The sequence below is a fragment of the Diplotaxodon limnothrissa genome, linkage group LG20 (genome assembly GCF_057381915.1).
Source record: "Diplotaxodon limnothrissa isolate DT_005_m linkage group LG20, D_limnothrissa_male_GT1.1, whole genome shotgun sequence".
NCBI lineage: Eukaryota > Metazoa > Chordata > Actinopteri > Cichliformes > Cichlidae > Diplotaxodon > Diplotaxodon limnothrissa.
Genome location: NC_140615.1, coordinates 7,632,637 through 7,652,816, shown reverse-complemented (window position 1 = coordinate 7,652,816; position 20,180 = coordinate 7,632,637). Strand labels below are relative to the sequence as shown.

The 20,180-nt window shown below is 40.6% G+C and overlaps 1 protein-coding gene across 1 annotated transcript in view; it reads right to left on the bottom strand.

Annotated features, from left to right (window-relative positions):
• Positions 1-20,180, bottom strand: part of kazna (kazrin, periplakin interacting protein a) — a 200,169-nt gene that overhangs the window by 152,006 nt on the left and 27,983 nt on the right. Inside the window, exon 3 of the mRNA XM_085345542.1 lies at positions 18,509-18,666. Within this exon, the coding sequence (XP_085201668.1) occupies positions 18,509-18,666 (158 nt within the window). The remainder of the gene's footprint in view (positions 1-18,508; positions 18,667-20,180) is intronic.

Below are 20,180 nucleotides of genomic sequence, written 5' to 3'. Positions count from 1 at the left end.
AGCACATGTGATGATGCATTTAGCAATTTTCGATCGCCCCACTTCACCGTACCACCTCCCTCTGAATACATACGAGTGACGTGAATAATGTCCACTTATCCAAGGGAGGCAGCTGTTAACTATCGATAATGCAACGGGCATTCGTTTAGCAGTTCGAATGTGCTGGTGTGTGTTTTGAGTTTTCCGTTCCCAATTACAGATAGCAGCCGTGCTTGTTTGACTGACGCTAAATGACCCAGGGGAAGAGGACACAATTGCTCTCTGAGAAAGTGAGAGTCATTTGTTCTAATTTAATATTTATCTATTGAGAGAGGCTGAGTTATCAGAAGGAGCTAAATTGAAAGACACCCAACCGTGCCCAGAGAGAGTCAGCGAAAAATACCAAAAAGCAGCCAGCTTTCATGACCCTTAACAGAAGCTAGGGAAGATGTATGGGACAAAGACAGGGGCAGTGGATAAGTGAAAGACGAAGAGAACAATGAGGTCTTTTCACATATTAACAAGCACTTTAGCTTCTTCATAATGATTTTGGCTCAGTTTGAATGCATCTTTTGGAATTCAATTGTGACTTACACAAGTATTAAAGGTGCGGTCAGTCATTTTTTCAAAAGTTGTACTCACATTGATAGGTGTGTAATTAAATCTTCAAACAAACTCCTCAATTAACAAACTTCGTAAACTTTTACATTTAGAATTAAACCATTAAAACACATAGAAGCAGGCTGTTTAATGTCCCACCACCATGAACACGGTAGCCGAAATGGACTGTTAGCTAACAGCGACTAACCACAGCTAACAGAGGCTAACAGCAGTGCTTACCTCAACAACTCAACTCCATATCATTTACAGAAGTGAGATTCAGTGACTCGCCAATTTGTATCAGAATCCTTTCACAGCTTCCTCCAGTGTAAACGAACATGGACACATATTGAAAGCTGAGGTGAACAGCAGACTGAAAGCCTATACTCACTACAGATGAATGGCCATCATAGCTGTTTGTCCTACAGAGGTTACCGTAGGAAAACAGGATTCAACTGACTTCAGTTTGAAATCTAATGACATGTAGTGGTGAGATACACACTGTAACTTTAAAGAACTCTGCTAATCTTGCACAAATTCTCGGCCTCACTACTTTATTTAACGACATGCAAACAAAAACACTATGGACTGTGAGCACAGGGAAGTCCTGTTATCTAATACTCAGGCAATACTGTGTTCACAACGAGCGTGTAAGCTTTGCAGTCAGGCTCAGAAGGGCTCATAGGAAAGTGAGACCTAATCCCATTTAGTCTGGTGTTTAACCACGAGGAAATCTATCCCATCTACTTATACAGTCTGTAATCGCTGTTCAAGATCAAAGACAAGACCGGCATCTCTCTACGTCAAGTAGATGGAAGAAAGTACAAATAAGCATTTCACTACATATCGTACTGTGTATGACTGTGTACGTGACAAATAAAATTTGAATTTGATTTAAAGTTTAGTTTCTGGGGAGGGGTTTCATCATTTTGCTTTTGCCTTAAAAAGTGATTTTTGTATCTTGACAAAAATCTGCATTTTAGTCTAAAATAATCAAATAAAAATATTCATCTTAAATTTTAATTTACTAATCAAGTTGTCAAGGTGGGGTTTGTTAATGGCTTTGATGGGATTATTAATCGACAAAAGCAATGCTCAGTGTGAGCTCTAAGATTGTGGGTGGTGGAAAGCCTGGTGGTGGGAAGGCTGATTAAATGTGTAAATGTGGGGAATAAAAGCATGCTTTCCAGCAGTGTAATATTTATTGTGAAGAAGCATTGTTACAACAAGGACAAAATCGACCAAACACAATTCTTGTTGCTTTTTGTGCTAGGTATATATATATATCAACTATTTGAACATTTTCTTAGGTAGCATGAGAAAACGAAAGCACTTGGCACCGAATTCTGTTGATATTTTGTTGCTTTTGGTCCTGTTGCTGATAAATTTCATTAACATGTAAGCTTTACTAAGCTCATGAAATTCTTTAGGCTGCTTTGTCAAGTTTTCTGTGTTGCTGTTAATGTGTTCAGCTGCCAGAGAGGGGAGGGGCTGTGTGTTTGCCTGCCTGCAGGTTGTTGGTATTGATACTGAGCGTCTAATCCAACAGTAATTTTTAGTATTGATTTTTTGACAACCACTCAGCTTAAAAGAGTAGACCTGCAACTATAATGCAGCTAATGGCAGAGCATGGTAAAAAAAAAACTGCAGAATTCCCCTTCAATGAGTACAACTATGTTGACATAAACAGCTGTTAGACAATTACTGGTAATTGTTTTCCTCGAATACTTAAAAAAAAGAATATTCACACCAAACTGTATGTCAGGATGACTACTCCTACTGTTAATTCCCTAGTTGTTATATTTCAGTTCCTTTACAGGTGGTAGTATCCTTGCCGCTAATTGCCCCAAGGATATTACCACTATTCAGTGACCTTGACCTCAGTTGTTCATAAGATTATACTGTAGTGTCTTTACAACAGAAAATTGTAATTATTTTGTCAAGATGTACTGTGAGGACTGAAATTACACTTGAGTTGCCACCGCAGAAGCACGGCTGAAGACTACAAAACCTGCCAACAGATTAGTTTTTGTAATCATAAGCTGAGTCACCCTGACTCAGATAACATAAGGCATGCTTGTAAAAATGTGTTCAGTGATTTGCCTGAATTGCATTCTTTCATTTCTAAAAGCAAGCCTTTACTTAAAGTCTCTGAAGATAAAAAGAGACATTATTTTGTGTCGTACTCAAGGCCTTCCACTCTTAGGCTCACTTGGACTTTGAAAAGACACGCTGCACTGGAGAAGAATTGAAAAGAATCTCACCTCACTCAGTACCAATACCCAATAACAAGAAATGATAAATATGAATTTTGGACAATTATAACCCAAAGTCCAAGAGTTGCACTGGGTATTCTTATCTCAAAGCTTCCACCAGATCCAATAAGCTTTTTCCCACAGCTGCGCTACACTGATAAGTTCTTCAGAACTCGTGAAATGGAGAGGGCTGGCCTCAATTCATGCTTGAACACAACATGCTAATGATTCCAAAGATAATGCAATCCTTAATTATTTTTTCATTATGAGGCACAGAAAAAGCGATTACTCCAAAACTAAACACTGCTGAGCCGTGCATTGTTAAGTCTGTTCTCCATTTATTGAATTCTTTAAACCTTGTTTAAGAGAGAATAATCCAAAGTGATGAGAGGGCTTTGATACCAGCACCAGAGCTTTTCAAATTATGGATTAGACGAGTATGAACTGTTCTCTTTGTCATCTCCTGCTGAATCGCCTTGCTGTGTTTACTAAAGCTATATGTGTCCGCAACATGACGCACCCTCCTCCCCTTCACGACATATTTCAAAAAGGTTTTATCATCTTTCAATCAGCGTGGTCCAAACTGGGGCTTTTTTTTTTTCCTTTTTTCTCCATCAAGCCCGACGTGATATGAGCTGCTCCAGGCTAGCTAAAAATGTTTTTTAAAAAGAACCCTATTATGTTAAAAAGTGTAAAAATATCTGATATAACGGGAAATCTATTTGTGCATGAACCCAGTATCACAAGGACAACTACAGGAGCCAGTTTCAAAGACATACAGTTCATCATAAACTTATTGATTCTTTTCTGTGTAAGCTGAAATTTGATCACACACTTTTACCAGAGGCCTATAGCAGTGAACCTGACCTGTTGTGTCGCTGTGTGATTTTTAGCCCCACATATTAGTCACATGTGTGCAGTGCACATTTCCAAATCTTTCCATTAACATCTGCCCCCAGACAGGCTGCACAGTTCTCACTATGTGCATTAGCAGAAACCAAAAGTTAGTTTATTGTAGTTTTGCAGAGACTGTGATAAAACTCGCTGCTCCTGTTAATGCACTTGAACCTTAGTTTTCAACAGCTGCATCTGGCCTAAAAACTGTCCGAGAGCAGCTCCAAATATCAGCCTCTAAAAATGGTAATAAGGGTCTATCTAGAACATTCGGGTCAATTAAGTGTACCATGTTTAACATGATACTTTGCAGACACAAGGGAAACAAGCACAATGTATTTGTTATGAGCCACCTCTTTCATAAGAGATTTCAAGCTTTATGACCTAAAATACCACCTTGATATGAGATGTTGTTACCAGGGATACTATGCTGCTATTCCCAGCACAAAAGCACAAAGACAAGGAAAAGGTTGGAACAATCACACCTACATATGAAGCAATTCACCTGTTGCAGGTTACGTAAAGGGGCACAACTTTTGTTCCTTATGAAGAGGCATGATTATAAAAACAACTGATCTAAATTTGGCCGATCTTCTGTACAAGGTTGTTTGCACCTCTGGACTTCTTCCAGCAAATGTCCCACTCAGGCTATATTAAAATCTAAGGTTCAGGGACCCAAATCCAAATGTAAGCAAGCAAACATGACCCTCATAAAGGAGTACTCTGGAAAGCCCTTCACCAATTGACCTTCATACAGGGCCTCATACAGCAGATTTCCATTGGCCAGATTTGACTCTGGATTAACCACAAAGACAAGGAAAGACACAATGACGAGTGAATACCTGAAAGGGTCCACATACCTGCTAGACAGAGTGTATTGCATTAGCTGGCTGCCTTCAGGATGTCTGTCTTCCGTTCATTTATCAATACCTTTGATCCCCAAAGGAACCTGTATTTATAATTGGAATATTTCATAAAGGATCATGAACCATTCAGTGGGAGCTTATATATGGATGCCTCTTAAAGACTTTAACCAAGTCTTTACCATTAAAGGAGTACTTCTAAGTAGCAACACAATCTTTTTCCCACAGAAAATGCAAATGCATATTCTCTAATTAGCATGCAATTCAATTTTATATTCTGCCAAATTACAACAACACTCACCTAAAGGGTTTTTATGTTGTAAGACTTTACAATTAAACAGAAGAAAGCCAAACAACCAGACAACCCCCTATGAGCCAGTACTTGGCGACAGCGGGAAGGAAAAACTCCCTTTTAACAAAATGAAACCTCTGACAGAGCCAGGCTCAGGGAGGGGCAGCCATCTGGAAGGCTCCCAGAAGCCTAGGCATACTGCAGCATAACTAAAGTCAGATTCAGATAATTTGTAACCATTTGTTTTATAAAAACTCTTTCACATTTTGAGGTAAAAGGAATTGATGTCTTTAAAAGTAATTGTAATTAATAATTGAATTAATAGTAAGGCTTCTATGAGCAGTCTTGAATAGGTCTAATAGACACAATGTAAGAAAACCTTTAAAACCTGCCCACTCTGCCCATCTCAGGGGCTCCTCCAGAATTTTTTCACAGGAGTGGCCATATGGGGCCATATGCTATTAATTGATATCACTAAAAATAGGTACATAAGAAAACCAAAGACAATAAGTATTAGAGCATGTAAAGTGTGAACTGTTGCCTGTCTCTCTGTTGGCTCTGAGATGTACCCCACCCCCACCCCCCACCCCGGCCTCACCAGAAACATCACTACAACTTAAACCAACTACCATGCGAGTACTTAGACTAATCACCTGGTGAAAATCTTGTGTTAATTCTCCCTTTTTAACACAATAATTCACTCTAATATTATGCTTCTGTTCTGATCAGCTCCTCCATATCCCCACTTCCTGTTTTATTGTGTTGTTGTTTTTGTTTGTCTTTGGTCTGTTCCAGGTTCAGCTGCCTCAATTGTTCATTCCTTGGTTTCTGATTTGTATATATGATTGTTATCTTGCTTTTGTTTTTAACTTTTTTCTGAATTAAGCTCTAGAATATCTCCTTGACTGCACACCGAAAAAAGATTCTTATATATTGTTGTAAATGTTAAATGGACTGGTACTTAGATCTTTCGTCCTTCTCAGTTGAGAACTCAAAGTGCTTTCAGCTGCAAGTCTTATTCACACTATCACACACACATTCATACAGCCCTTTTGTCTATGACTAACCGCACAGACACACACACAAACACCGATGAAGCATTGGGGTTCGGTATCTTGCCCAAGGATACTTTGGCGTTCAAAGTGGTGGAGTCAGGAATCAATCCACCTACCTTCCAACTGGTAAATGACCCAATCAGAAGGTCTGAGGCACAGCTGCCACAGCAATCTTATCTTAGTGTCTCTGTTGACAAAGAGTTAAGTTACTGTTTATAATAATCCTTCACAGTTCATTTTTAGAATAAATTCTCTCTATCCAGAGACATTGGATAGAGAGAAATCTGCATTGACGGTATGACTCTATGAGATCAGTTCAGGGTGAAAAAGCCTGAAAAAGCCTGAAGTGAATGTTGAAAAAAAAATGGCTATGCACACTTCTGACCTGATGCAGCCTTCAAGCCTGGACAGTGACACTGACCACTACTGAATACTCTCTGAATATTTGCCAGAGCCCCAGCTCTCCTCGCCAGTGAAAAACAAAGTTGTTACAGTTTAACATTGAAGTGGATTTTTGCTCTCTGTGCAAGTTGAGGTCTGTGGTAAAAATGCAGATGCTACAGGCCAAGGGTCAGAATGGAATTTCCAGGGAGAGATCTAAAAATAGGCATCTAAAAACAGCCTTGCTAATTTTAAAATTCAAAAAAAAAAATTAATGGGTGGAGTTTTTAGAACTTTAAACATAAACAAGTGATCAATGCTTTGATGCATTTCAGCTGTGTCATGAGGGTCATGTGCTACTTCCAGTAAACAGTGTAGCTACAAGTACAGCACAGAAGTGCATCAGAGGAAGCCTGATATAGCTGTGAAACCACATTCCTAAACTGAGTGCAAAGCCTTTGATCATGAAAATGGCTGTTTCTCTAAAGTAATATGGAGGACCCTAGGAAAGGGGAATAAAGGGAGCTAAAAGAGGAAGGGGACAAGAAAAAAAAAACATCTCACACAGACACATACGGTGTCTAAGGGAGATGTTCTGACAGCTGTGGTTTCTGCTTCGTGGACATCAATAGATGATTAAAATTAAGGTGAGCACTGCACCTCATCTGCATGACATCACTGAAAGAACAAGTCCTTCACAAGAAGATGTAGATAGTTATGTATATACTGCACTATAGTGGCACGCTTCAAAGGCCTGCAGGTGATCCACATATTCAAATAACCATAAATATACAAGTAAATCAAATTAACTTCATGCTTATGCCATTATACCAAAGCACACACATCTACACAAGCCAACAAAAACAAAGCTGATTTTTTTTCTCAAAACAGATTAAATCATGAACATACTATGAAAGTGCTTGTCAGACAAGCCAGGTTGCCTAGCAACCCAGATATGATTTTGCCAGTTATGCAAATATTTCCAATCAAGATTCAAAAGCACATGTAATCAAGCTGAATGAATTTCCCCTGAGCTCCATATTCCTGTCTATTAGAAAACAATTAATGTATTTTTGGGCACTTTGGCCTAACAGCATATAGTGCTCTAACACCAACACATGGACTCACAGTCAAGAAGAAATAGAAATGATCAAAGGTAATGACGAGGCTTTAATAAAAGCTAAATATTCTGAGGGATTTTGACTGCATCCTGCATGCTAAATCTGGTCATCAGCTGTAGTCGTCGTCAAGAACACATTTCATTTGTGAAAACTGAATGCCTAACAAAGGCCCTGCATCATTTTGCAGAGTTTTTGGATAGTATAGTAGCATCTCTTTAGTTACTAATAACCCCTATCAGCAAGCTCAGTCTGGTTTCCATTCAACAGTACTGAAACAGCTCTTGTTAAAATCAGCAGTGATCTGCTCCTTACGTCTGATGTTGGCCTTCTCACCATCCTCATCCTCCTTGAGCTTAGTGCTGTTTTTGTCACAGTCTCCCATCTTCTTGTGTTAAAACAACTGGCTAACACTGGAATAAAGGAAATACGTACAACTCGATTTTTCTGCAAAATCCAGAACGTCTTCCCCATCCTATCCTCACTTCCTGCCTACAGGCTATCACCACTTCGATGACAGTCAATCAGCTCAAACTCAGTGGCAATAAAAGTGAAGTTATCCTTATTAGATCGACTCGCTTTCCAAAACACGACCTTTTGTGGTCTCTATTGATCTTTGTCAGGTCCACACTGTCAAAAGTCTTGGAGTCATCTTGGACAATACTCTCTCCTTTAATGCCCACATCAGTCATATCTCACGTTCAGCCTGCTTTCCACCTAAGTAACAATTCTGCAACCTCCACTCAGCTTCAGCTGCTATCATGGGTGCCAGAGCTTTTAGAGCATATTACCAATTCACCTTTGTCAGCCAGACTGTTTGACACAGTTCAAATTGCAGGTCAAAGCCCATTTGTTATCATCAGGATATCAGCTATAACTATCTTTTTTTAATGATTTACAATCATGTTATTCCTGGATTTTAAAATTTTGTGTTGTAAGGTGACCTTGCGTGCTTTGAAAGGTGACAACAAACAAAATTGATTGTTGCTATTATTATTATTAGTAGTAGTAGTAGTAGTAGTAAAAGTAGTAGTAGTAACCATTTGATGCAGCCAAATCAATTGGAGCAATATTCTTTATGGCATCAAAATCAAAAACAAATGATTTAATCTCAAAACAGTCTTTATTTAACTGTTTGCCCAAATCTGACCTCAAGCTTGTGTTTCACTTTGAAGGACAGACCTTTATCTCTTTCCTGCCCCGGGAGGCCGCAGAGGACAGTTAAGTCAATGCTCTAGATGTATTCAGAGACCAGCTCAGAGGGTTAGCAGTCACAAAATCTCAGAGGCACTGGATACCAAATCAATGAAGACTATTAAGTATGTTGTGTTTCTATTCCCAAGGCTAGTGTATGTCTTTGTTAGAGCTAGACCATGACCTTTGACAGAAAGGGTTAAAGCTTGGGGAAAAGAGAGTTTGATAAAAGATGGAAAATATGTAGCGTGTTACAGGACTGCCCAAGCTCTTAGCTCCCCTTTTGCTGATTTAAGTGCACTTCCAAATCAATAAACTAGTCATTTTCAGCATTCGTTGTAGCGAGTTAGAAACATGCCAATATTTATTCCACGTAATGGGTCTTTAGATGTAAGGCGAGCGCAAAGATTCTCTGGGTCTCTACAGACTGCTGTGGGAGAGTGCTCACAAGTTTGCCACTACAAAGATGTTCACACCACACCACAAGCAGACACACTAACAAATAAATCATTGTGGCTCATGGAGTCCAACGCTAGCTCAAATTAAAAGAGAAATTCCAGCATTTTTTTAGGCTAAATGGCTATGCTAAATTGCAATAGACCTTATTATTAAAATGTATGTAAAATAACTACAGGTATGACATCATAGAAATCACTAATGAGAATTTGGTAAATTTGGTTAAAGAACTGTGAAAAAGATATGTAGCCAATGAGATGTTTTGCAGTTGAAAACATTTTCTTACTTGTTACTCATTTATGTGCTGATGCAACAGACAAGCTAACTCGCCAATATGTTGTATTTCCCCTGACAGTTCATGGCTTACACTATACTATTCAATTCAACGAGCAGTTTAAAACACTACACTGAGATGTTACCAATTTATTTTGGACTCATCAATGCTTCATTGTTACTGTTGTGCCGTCAGCGTGTTAAATTAGGTTTATGGAATACTGAGTTATAAGCTAATGCTACCAAGCCTGGATAGCAAGCTGACACACTAATTACTGCTATATAATGAAATAATAAAATAACACATTTTCAAGGATCAGAACTTAAGGACAAATTTATTTTATGAAACTTTTTTTTAACTAAGCAGTAAATGTCTGTTTTAATGCTGTAAAGCTACGTAGTTGATTTTCAAACAGACATCAAACACATGACATTTCCACAAATACAAAATATACTCAAATATGGATATACAGAGACTCACACGACTCGGACAGAAAAAAAAGTGGAGGAATTTCTGCCCGCTTAGCATCCGTAAAAACCTGACATACATAACTATAACTCCAGACCTGGCAATGTATTCACATATTGAATAAATTGGCTCCATATTTTACTAAATTTATTAGTAGAACCATTCATGGTGCATCTTATTTTTTCCAATTTTATATTTTGAATCATATCTCTTATCCAATGACTGTAAGTTGGAGATTTAGTGTCTTTCCATTTAAAGAGAATTCCTCCTTACTGGCTAGGCGGATAAAAGGCAATGACATGTTGTAGGTACATTGGAGGGTTATTTATACTATCTGGGCATGGTATAACACCAAAGATGGCAGTTATGGGGGAAGGCTAGATACTACAATTAAATACGTGGGATAATGTGATAGAGAAAGATTTCCAGAAATCTACGAGCTTTGACCAAGACCATAGCATATGATATGTAGTCGCCGGACTCTGGTTGCATCTGTTGCATGTGGGGTTAATATTTGGATATATTCTGGCAAGTATAGCTTTTGAATAATGTAGATGGTGTACAACTTTAAACTGTATTAGCACATGATGTGTGCAGATGGATGATGTATTCTCCCGCATTCTTACACTATTTAGAGTTGCTGGTTTTTCAAATGTTAAGTTAGTTTTAGGTTTATATCATCCATTCAACCATCCGTCCTTTTTTTTAACCTCTAAGTAAATTCAGGGCTATGGACTGGACTCAAGAGGCAGAGTACACAGTTTTATGCAGAGCCAAGCGAGAAAGACAGACGATCATTCATGCAGAGCGAAAGACAGGCAATCATTCATGCTCACATTCACACTTACAGCCAACTGAGAATCAAGAATTAACCGAGCCAGAGTACCTAGAGATAACTCACACAGGAAAATGTCAAATTGGAAAGATCACCTTTTCATGATTTGAAATGATTTTTTTTTTTTAAATTACAGCATGATCATGAAGCTCTGCTCTCTCAATACAAGCTGCCATGGATATATCCATTTCCAACACTGTTGGCAAAGCATTTTTTCCACCTGCACATCTTACCAACAACCTTAGCCTGTATTCATCGGCTACCTTGTGGATTAGGATGTGTCCAAAAAAGTTGGGGAAGGACAGCCGGTGCTTCTGCTTTCGTACCTTAAACTATGCTCACTTGATGCCTGTTTACCCAGGTCCACCATGCCAAACTGTGGACCACCACTGATTTTGACCATTCACTCAGTACAAAACATATAGTACACACCCTGCAGAGCAGCCACTGAACAGGAGTCAGATCACCAGCAACTTAGTGTGTGGTAGACCCAGCTGAAAGGACAGCATGAGCCACCGAATGGGCTGTAACGTCCAAATGATAGAACCCAACAAAGGTATGCAGTGATGCCCAACTAGCCGTAGCACAAACATCACATACGGGAACCCCTTTAAAAAGAGCTCATCAGGCTGCCATCCCCAGGTGGAATGAGCTCTCACACCCTGGGTCAAAGTGAGGCCCTTGTTGCTGTATGCAAGTGTGACAGCTTCTATAGTCCAGTGGGACAGCCTCTGTTTTTACAATGCTCTACCTTTGCCTGGATTAGCAAATTGAACAAGCAACAGCTCAGTAGCTCAAACTCCATTGAGCTATAACCTGCAGGAATGACCTTGGGAAAATATGCGGCATTTGGGCGCAATACAACCCTGAGGTCATCAGGAGAGAACTGTATGCAAGAAGGATGCACAGACGGAGCATCCACGGACCCAACTAACCATGGGTTTTAGCCAGAGAACCCCTTTCAAAAAAACATGGCAAGGTTATGTGCACCTGGTGTAACCACGTCAATGCCAATATGATAAGCAGATATCGCTGCTAAATAAAGGCCTTCCAGCAGCTCCTGCAGCAACGTCAAAACATCCACAATAGAGCAGTGGAATGGGGGAATGTGCCTGTCCTGGCACCATTCCTCAAAGGCTTGCCATTTGCCATTTGTAAGCATATAAGCCTCTAGTGGATGAGGCCCAAACACTCTGGATTGTTGCTACCACGCTTGGGGGCAGACCGTTAGCCATCAAATTTGACCTTTCAGCAGGTAAGCACAAAGGCAGCACAAATCCAGGCGTGGATGAATCACTTCTACTCCTGCCTGAGAGAGGAGGTCCCTGCGGAGAAGAAGCTGCCAAGCTTTGCTGCCAACAGACTGATTATCTCCACATACCACAACTTTGTTGGCCACCAAGGGGTCACTAGAACAAGAGAGAAAGGCTGCTGGGGTACTCTCTCTAAAACTGGAGCTATAATTTCCACTTGGAAACAAGAGAACGTCTTGTCATTGGTGCGCTACACATCCATGTCCATGGCTGCATCGTTGTCAGTTATGGAGAAGAACAGGAGGCAGGAGGCAAAAAGATCTACTTTGCCTTGCCAAACAGATCCCATATCTGGGCCACTATCAAAGGGTGCATCCTCCATTCCCATACCAGGAGACCCCTACAGAGAAGAAATGGCCGCAGGTTCTGATGGCCTGGAATATGGGTGGGAGCACGTCATTCCCTGCCTGTTTATGTAAGTGACCACTGTTGAATTGTCCGTCCTGACTAGGACATGCTGGTCCCTCAGAACTGGACAAAAATGGTTGAGAGATAAGAAAACTGCTAGCAGCTCTTAGTGATTGATGTGCAGCTCCCGCTGTGCTGTGGTCCAGATCCCTCTCACTGATCCACCATTGCACAGAGCTCCCTGCCCATTTAGGGAAGGATCTTTGGACACCACCTTTTGAAACAACAGCCTCACAATCCAAGAGCCCTTGTGCAGCAACCTCTGGAGGAGGCAATGCACAAAGGCGGTGAGATCGCTGCCAGTCTGTGCTCCGACAAATGTGCGCGGCTGGAAAGCGAGCAGATCTGCTGACTCGGGGTTAGTGAGCTCTTTTGAAAGTTTACAGAGAAACCCAGTGCCTGAATGTGTGACAGAACCAATGACAGCTGTGTCGCCACCGGCTCTCTGGAGCAAACTACGAGAGCCTATGACTTTTAATTCACCTGTACTCTCTCAACCTGTGGGCTCTGAATGCTGAGAGCTGCAGAATGCTTCTGTAGAAAGTGTGGCCCTTTCACAGCTACCTGTGAACTAGTCTAATCTGTTTCTTCAGCTGCTTACAATCTGGGTGATGAGGAGCTCACTCCTTCTTTTAATGCATCCTGTACATATAAATTGGACTTGGCTGCACTGCTTAGAATGAACACTGAACTCTTTCTATGTAACACTTTATCAAATAGCTTACTGACACTTTAAAACTCCTAAACTGACTTCTTTTCAGTCTAAATTCTTGGATTAGACATGTCATTTAGCATGTAAATTATTGCATCCTTGAAACTTTAACCCCTTACTTTAAATTTCTTTCATGCATTATACACAGTCCAGATATCGATAACAATCGGCATAAAGTACAATCATATACCGTGGTCTTTTTGTCATACTGTTTTACAACAAATGATCAACTGCGATTACTACACTGATTATGAGAGGCCAAGCATCAGTAAAGGACCAAGTTTTCTACGTCTGTATTTCTTACTGACTCATGACAATTTCCATACCATTACTGTTTCACTCTACCAGATAGCTCTTTTCTCTGCAGGCAACATTCAGAACTGTATTTCTATAATGAAATGGTTTTCAATTTATTCCTTACAAGATAAGCTGTCATTTTCAATCTGCTCAACATACAAGTCCACCGGCTAGAGGAGTAATATCATGCATCTCACACTGACAATTCAATTTTTTTGCCTCCCCTCCGCCAGAAAGCTGATTGCAAGTTCGAGATAAAGAGTAAAAGATGCGATTTTTATGTATTCCTTCTGGATCCTATCTGCTCAGTGAATGAGATATCCCTGGACATTTCATTGAGTGCTGTCCCCTAGACCGCAGCAGCATGACAAAAATGACAAGGGTTTGACCTTGTCTGCATAAGCACTATCCCTATGAATAATGTTCCGAGAACAGGCAAATTAGCACTTTGAAGAAAGGTAAACAGAAACAGGAATAAACCCTTCAAAAATGTGAAAATGACAGAGAGTACAAAAACATGACCTCAAGTTTACGCCTGCTGCCTTTGATGTGATAGAATCATTGTCAAACTTAAAGAAACCAGTGAGGCTGTGAACTTGAGTGAGCTAATTCTAGCGATTTGAAAATATTGCTAGATGTTTTGACAGCAGGGCGAAGCCGTGGAAACACTCGGGCTCGTTCCAGCATTAGATGCAGACAAAACTCCCTTTGAACCAAATTAACCAATTTCCATTCTCATTTGTCACACTCTGGGACTGAGCCGGGCCACAATAAGGCATCACCATAGCAGCGCGCAGCAGTTTATCTGGCTGGCCTTCATTGGAGCAAGGCCTATTAGACGAGGCCTGGTGGAGTCAGAGGACGGGTTGAGAGGGCAGATGGGACTAAGGTGATGTATTATGCATGGGTAAAAACCATGCATTTGCAGGCCAGCTGAGGCCCCAGTCGGAAAGGGACAGACTGACCCAGCCAGACCCATCAAACATTTGTTCGCTCCGCAGCACCTCCCCCAGTCCTCTGAGACTGAGGGCAGCCTGCTCTCTTGCATGACCCTGGGCATAAGTCCAGCACTATTGGTTAATATATGTGGAAGTCAGTCATTTCTGTTGAAATATTAATTTGGACACTTCCAGAACTGACATTTAATCAAATACAATAGACTTGGATTTGAAGTCTGCACTATTATCTTAGCAAATGCCCTAATTACAGTACTAATATATTTTAGGGGGGCAATTAAACAAAATGTAAACCCGCTAATTGGTCTATTATGTATTTATAGAAGTTATACAGAAAATATATTAAACTGTAGAAAGTCATTTCTTATTTCTAGATTGATAAGACAAGGTTAGAAGAGAATATGAGGGGTTTTTGTAATTATACTATCTGATGTGTTGACGAGCTTCTCACTTATTTGGGCAGTTTACTGTGACAGCAAGCTCTTTTGACACAATACATACACTGCAACTTTAATTCAAAATTACCTTCTAAAGAGCAAGCAGCATTTATGGATTTAAACAGCACTGTAACCATGTCATTGAGAAATAAAGCCTTGTACACTTTACAGCCGTACAAAATTGATTCTCTCAGAACAGGCAATGCTAGCTTTATTGATCTGCTCTGTGCTCAATACATATTACAAAAGGCTCACAATTACCGGCTTTCTGCGGAAATTTCATTTCAGGAAATATCGATCCGATATGTTTGTGCATTCATTGTTTTTAAGCTTGAAAATTTTAAGGCTTGTCAAAAACGATGGCTGTGCTTTGCTTTCTCTCTGCCGACAGACGTGTCTGCGGCTCTCCGCTGATGATTAGAGCACAGAGGAGGTTGAAGAGGGCCAGATGTATCAGCGTCTCTGTTCAGTCGCTGCCAAAGTCACCTTTACTGGCCTCTAAACTTTGTCCATACCCCTACCCCACGTCGCACACCCACTCCCCAGTGCCCAAACTGTACGTTTCCTCCCTCTCTTCAATCCCTGCCACTGATGAATGACAGCTCACTTAATGTAGTCACAGCTGAGTACAGCACAGGGAAGGAGACTTAGAAGGAGGATCGCTGGCAAAAGCTCAGCAGCCAATCTCCTCCCAGCTTGACTGCAGGATACACAGCAGATGGGCCTTTGGTGTAAAAGGGATGGATCCACATGAAGCAGCTCTACAGTGAGCAGTTTGTTGCAGGACAAGAGTAATGACCATAGTCTAATGGTATGTCATAATACTTTTTTTGTAGAAAACGAAAGGCCTTCCAGCAGCTCCTGCAGCAACGTCAATTTTAGGGGTTCGGACCACCAGCCAGGCAGAAGGTGGAAGGAAAACCTAAACTGTAAATAAATAAATATGGTCCAACTACAGTTAAGTTGTAACAAATGAATATACCTGTATAATGACACAGTATTCAATGGTAATACGCACAAATGACTGATCCCTGCTCATCAAAGCTTTGCCGTGCGCTCCAACGTCCATCGCGCCTGGCTGCTTTGCACCACAGCTTCACCACCACCGCTTTTATCTGTCAGTCTGGTCAGTGAGCAGTGATTGACCCTCACCTGTCATAATGCCAGAACTACGTTGACCATAAAGGCTTCCCTCTGTGAAGTTTGAAATTTGTGAACACATATGGACCTCTGTAAAAACTGACAGTTGAGTGAAAGTGAATTTTTAATCATGCGCTTCCAATTTTGACTTAACACGCCGATAGCAGAGCCCTTTTTTCTGTCTGTAGTTGGCTAAATAAATTCTGACCACGAGAGAGAAGAAAGGAGACCGTCTCTTTTGAACTTCTATCCGGTCGCTGATTTCTTTGATCAGGGCTCATAAATACTACTTTAACTAGAAATCACTACGATGCTGCAGGACTGCAGATGAAGTAATTACTTTATAATCACATCTTCCTTTAAGAAACTGAACAAAAACACACGTTAATGTCAGCAGCAGTCATCTGCAGACCTATTTACATTAATTTTACATTACAAAACCTGCCACAGCATAACTGATGAACACCAGACTTGTATGGATTGGGGGTGAATAGGTCGTTCTTGAATAGGTTTCTATTTGTTCCCTACTCATTTGGTTCTGTCTAGTAATCCACGCTAACTCTAGCACACCTATTGTGATCTTAATTAAAATAGGTTGTGTTAATTTATTTATGATTATTTTGGACAAAAAATTTGAATAACAGATAAACATGAACGTTTTAAATTCATGTGATACCAAATAAAACGTTCTATATTCTCAGTATTACGACATTGGCTACCTAATCCTGCGTAGAAAGTGTTGTTCTGAAGAAACAAGAGTGGACACCAATCTATCAACATCTGTTTTGTGATATATTACCTAACGAAAATGATCAAAAATAAAAGAGCAGGGAACACATTAACAAGACAGAGTCTACCTTGTTGAAAGATAGATGGATGCTGATGAGATGATAGATGAAGTGAAGAAGCTACAAAAAAAGAGTTCAATGTCAGCAGTCAATCAGTAGTCTGCACGTGGCTCCTGTCCTTTTTTGTTTCTTAGCCTCAGCGAAAAAGACACTGAGAGTATGGAGTATAGATTGTTTGAATGTGTGTGGTAAGCACAGGTATTTAACCGTTTTAATTCATGACTCACAAACAAACAAATAAAAAGAAGAAGAAGAAGAAGAAAGCCAAATAGAGAAGCAACCATTAAGTGATTAAGTTTAAAAAAAAAAACGTCATTGCAGAACACAGCTCATGACCATTTTTGTTCGACAACATCTGTTAGGCTGGAGCTTAATTTAAATTTGTGTGATGGGAATACAAATGACACTGTAGCAAATTAACACAATGAGCATATGTGTATTAGATCGCAAACAGCTCAATCACACATTGCCAATTCAGTTGGGTGCATCCTCCCTCCCCTAATTGGAGCTCTTAAGAATCCAGCATCTCATCTCCTCCTCTTCCCTAACAAAGGTTATGTGAAATTATCAGCCAGCACAAGAGCAGAACAAGAGGATAAGGCTGAGGGACGGGAAATACATGCAAGACTGCGGATGTCTTCATCTTCACAATTTCAGTGACGCTAGCTGGCCACATATATCAGTCTCCAGGCATTCTTGCAGCTATTTTCTTAGATGACTGACGCCCAAGAAAATTCATTTGAGGACAGGAAGGAAAGGAATGTGCGACGTATTTCTGGTGAGAAGAGAAAATCGAATATTGCAATATTTTGTACAACCATGACGCATTCAGTAGATCTGTTTCTGCGCTGCAAGTATTTGAGTAGAAATCGACTCGGATGCAGGAAATGTAACCTTGTTGTTTCACCCCTATTACACACAGTCAATATTTTCATTTCATCTGAGGCCCCTTTGCCAGAGAAGCTCAGGAACAGCTTCCCGTGTCTTTGCAAACAATCTGCACTGGTGCAAAATGAAGCATGACATGTACTTCCAGATACAAGTCTCCCCAGCCTGAGCACTAACTAGCTATTTCTCTGTTGTCATTTTGTAAAATCCAAGCTTCTTTTCACCAGATTATCCGGCACCTTTGTAAAGTGGATTGTCTCTTATTAATCCTAGAAACAACACAGGATAAAGCTTTTTTTTTCCCAGTTAAAAATGGCACAAACTAATTTTATAACTGTCAGAACTGAGGTTACATTTTTTAAATTGATTTTTTTTTCAGGAAGACCAAAAGCACTCAGTTCGTGGCGAATTTTTAAAAATCAATTATCTAAATTGCAGTTGGCAATTATCATCCAGTGAGACAGCTTGGTCGGCTGCAGTCCTCCATTTCGAGGGTTTTAAGGATTAATATCAAGGTAACTTCAGAACTTGTGTCATGATCACACTGTGAAAAAGGCTTATCAAGAGACACTCAAAACATGTGGTGCTAAGAGGGGGTGACACTGACTTAAACCAGGATGTGTTGCAGTACTAGAGCACTTTGTGCATCAAAGTTTGCCAAAAAGAAACGATTACATTCATCGGCATCACGTTCTTTGAGCATTTCACCCTGGGGCGGGACCGGGCATTAACACCAACCCCGCTTTGCTTGGTCTCATACTTGCGACTCTACTAACAGTTTCATGAGTCGCGAGTCTTTCTCTGCCTTCTTTTAAGCTAACAAATGTGCTTTTTTTTCTGTGTACCTGAGCATCCACGAGGAGGTGCCTCATGAGGGTCATGGACTTCTGCAGCGTCTCCTTCTCAGGAGGGGGAAAGGCATGCTCCTCCTGTTCTACGGACTTGGGTCCAGTCACCATGAAGTTTGCAATCTGGTCATTCAAGCTGTTCAGAGACTGCACAGCTAGAGGGAGACACAAAAATAAAAATTTAAAAAAATCATCTTTAATAAACAGTAAAGATGCAAGCTTGTCTTTTTTCAGTCTGTTTCAGTTGGTGAGTAAGAATATTAGTTATTATTGTGGTGGATTTAACATAAACTGAGCCCAGGCATGCTTAAATTGATCATAAAGTCATTTCCATACTAGGTCACCACTCATTTCTTCTTCTATTGTGCATGGATTACTGAGCAGGAACAACAAAGATAACTCAGTGGGAGAGCGCGCTTTCCTACTGTCACACTGTCACTGACTTTCTCCGTCAACGCCCTCTCTTGTCCAGAATGTTCCATGTCGGCCTGAAAGCCATCCTGTTTTTGTTTCCCTGTTCTTGCCCTTGTGTGTCCCTGGCAAACCTCTCCTTCCAGGTTTCCTCTCCCACATTAAAAACTCGCCTTCCCTACTGTACATCCGCATTCTCTCAGACGCACACACACAGACACACACACTTCCTCAGCACTCTTCCCATTTACCATTAACCGACCCTGGGTCCGCGAAAGGTCGTCGCAAATATTTCCGAGTCCACCCACATGGTGGAAATGTTGGATAATTTACAAGAGGCAAAAAAGAAGCAGGTTTGGTGCTTTTTTAGCATAAGTGTGGTCTGTATTTTGTCAAAGGCTATTACACCGACCCCCTAATGCCTCACTATCCATCTAAAACCTCACACTTCCAACTCTGGCAGTTAAAGAGAGACAGAGGTGAAGCGATCAAGGATTGACCTTGTGTCCATCCGACCTTCTGTTATCTTAAACAAGCACGGATCCACTCAATCTCACCTGTTTTGCTTTAAACGTGCACTGGCACATTTCCTACAAATAAAGAAACCCAACCTGCTGAATCTAGAGGAGCTTGATGATTTTAGGGCAAGTATCTGGATAGGGTCTTTTCAGGATGCAAATAAAAAAGCCTCTTTTAGACACAAAAGCCCACGCAAGGAAAGAGAGAGAGAACGTAGATTAAAGTGTTACATAACAAAAAAAAAAAAAGAAATCTTTCACAGTGGCTGACATTTTCAAGCAAACACGCATTGAGTAGGAAATTTGACAAGTCGGCGCTGAAGGCGGCGGAGATAAGAAGGCAACAAGGGGGTTGAGGAGGAAGACTGTGTGCCCTCGAGGTGAGAGTCAAGAAGACGTCAGATAATGAATACAAGAGTAGGGTGCTTGTCGCCCGAGTTCACAGACACTCTAGCCAGTTCGGCGCTCTAAACACTCTCTTTACACGTAAACAGACAGACTGCAGTAAGCTTGAAAGTTTTTCCTTTACCCTTTTCAGCTTATATCTAATTGGGGTTGATTCAAATATAAAATGCTCCATTTCTTCCTCGCGCTAATTTCTGCATATTTGCACTCAAGTGGAAACCACACAGAGTCACAGTGTTTATGAAGCTGGTTTGCCCCTTCGGCAAGGATGTTAGTTCAGTTGCTTCCTCTTAGTGCCCTCTACTGGCTAAGTAATGGACATGCAAGTGAAAAAA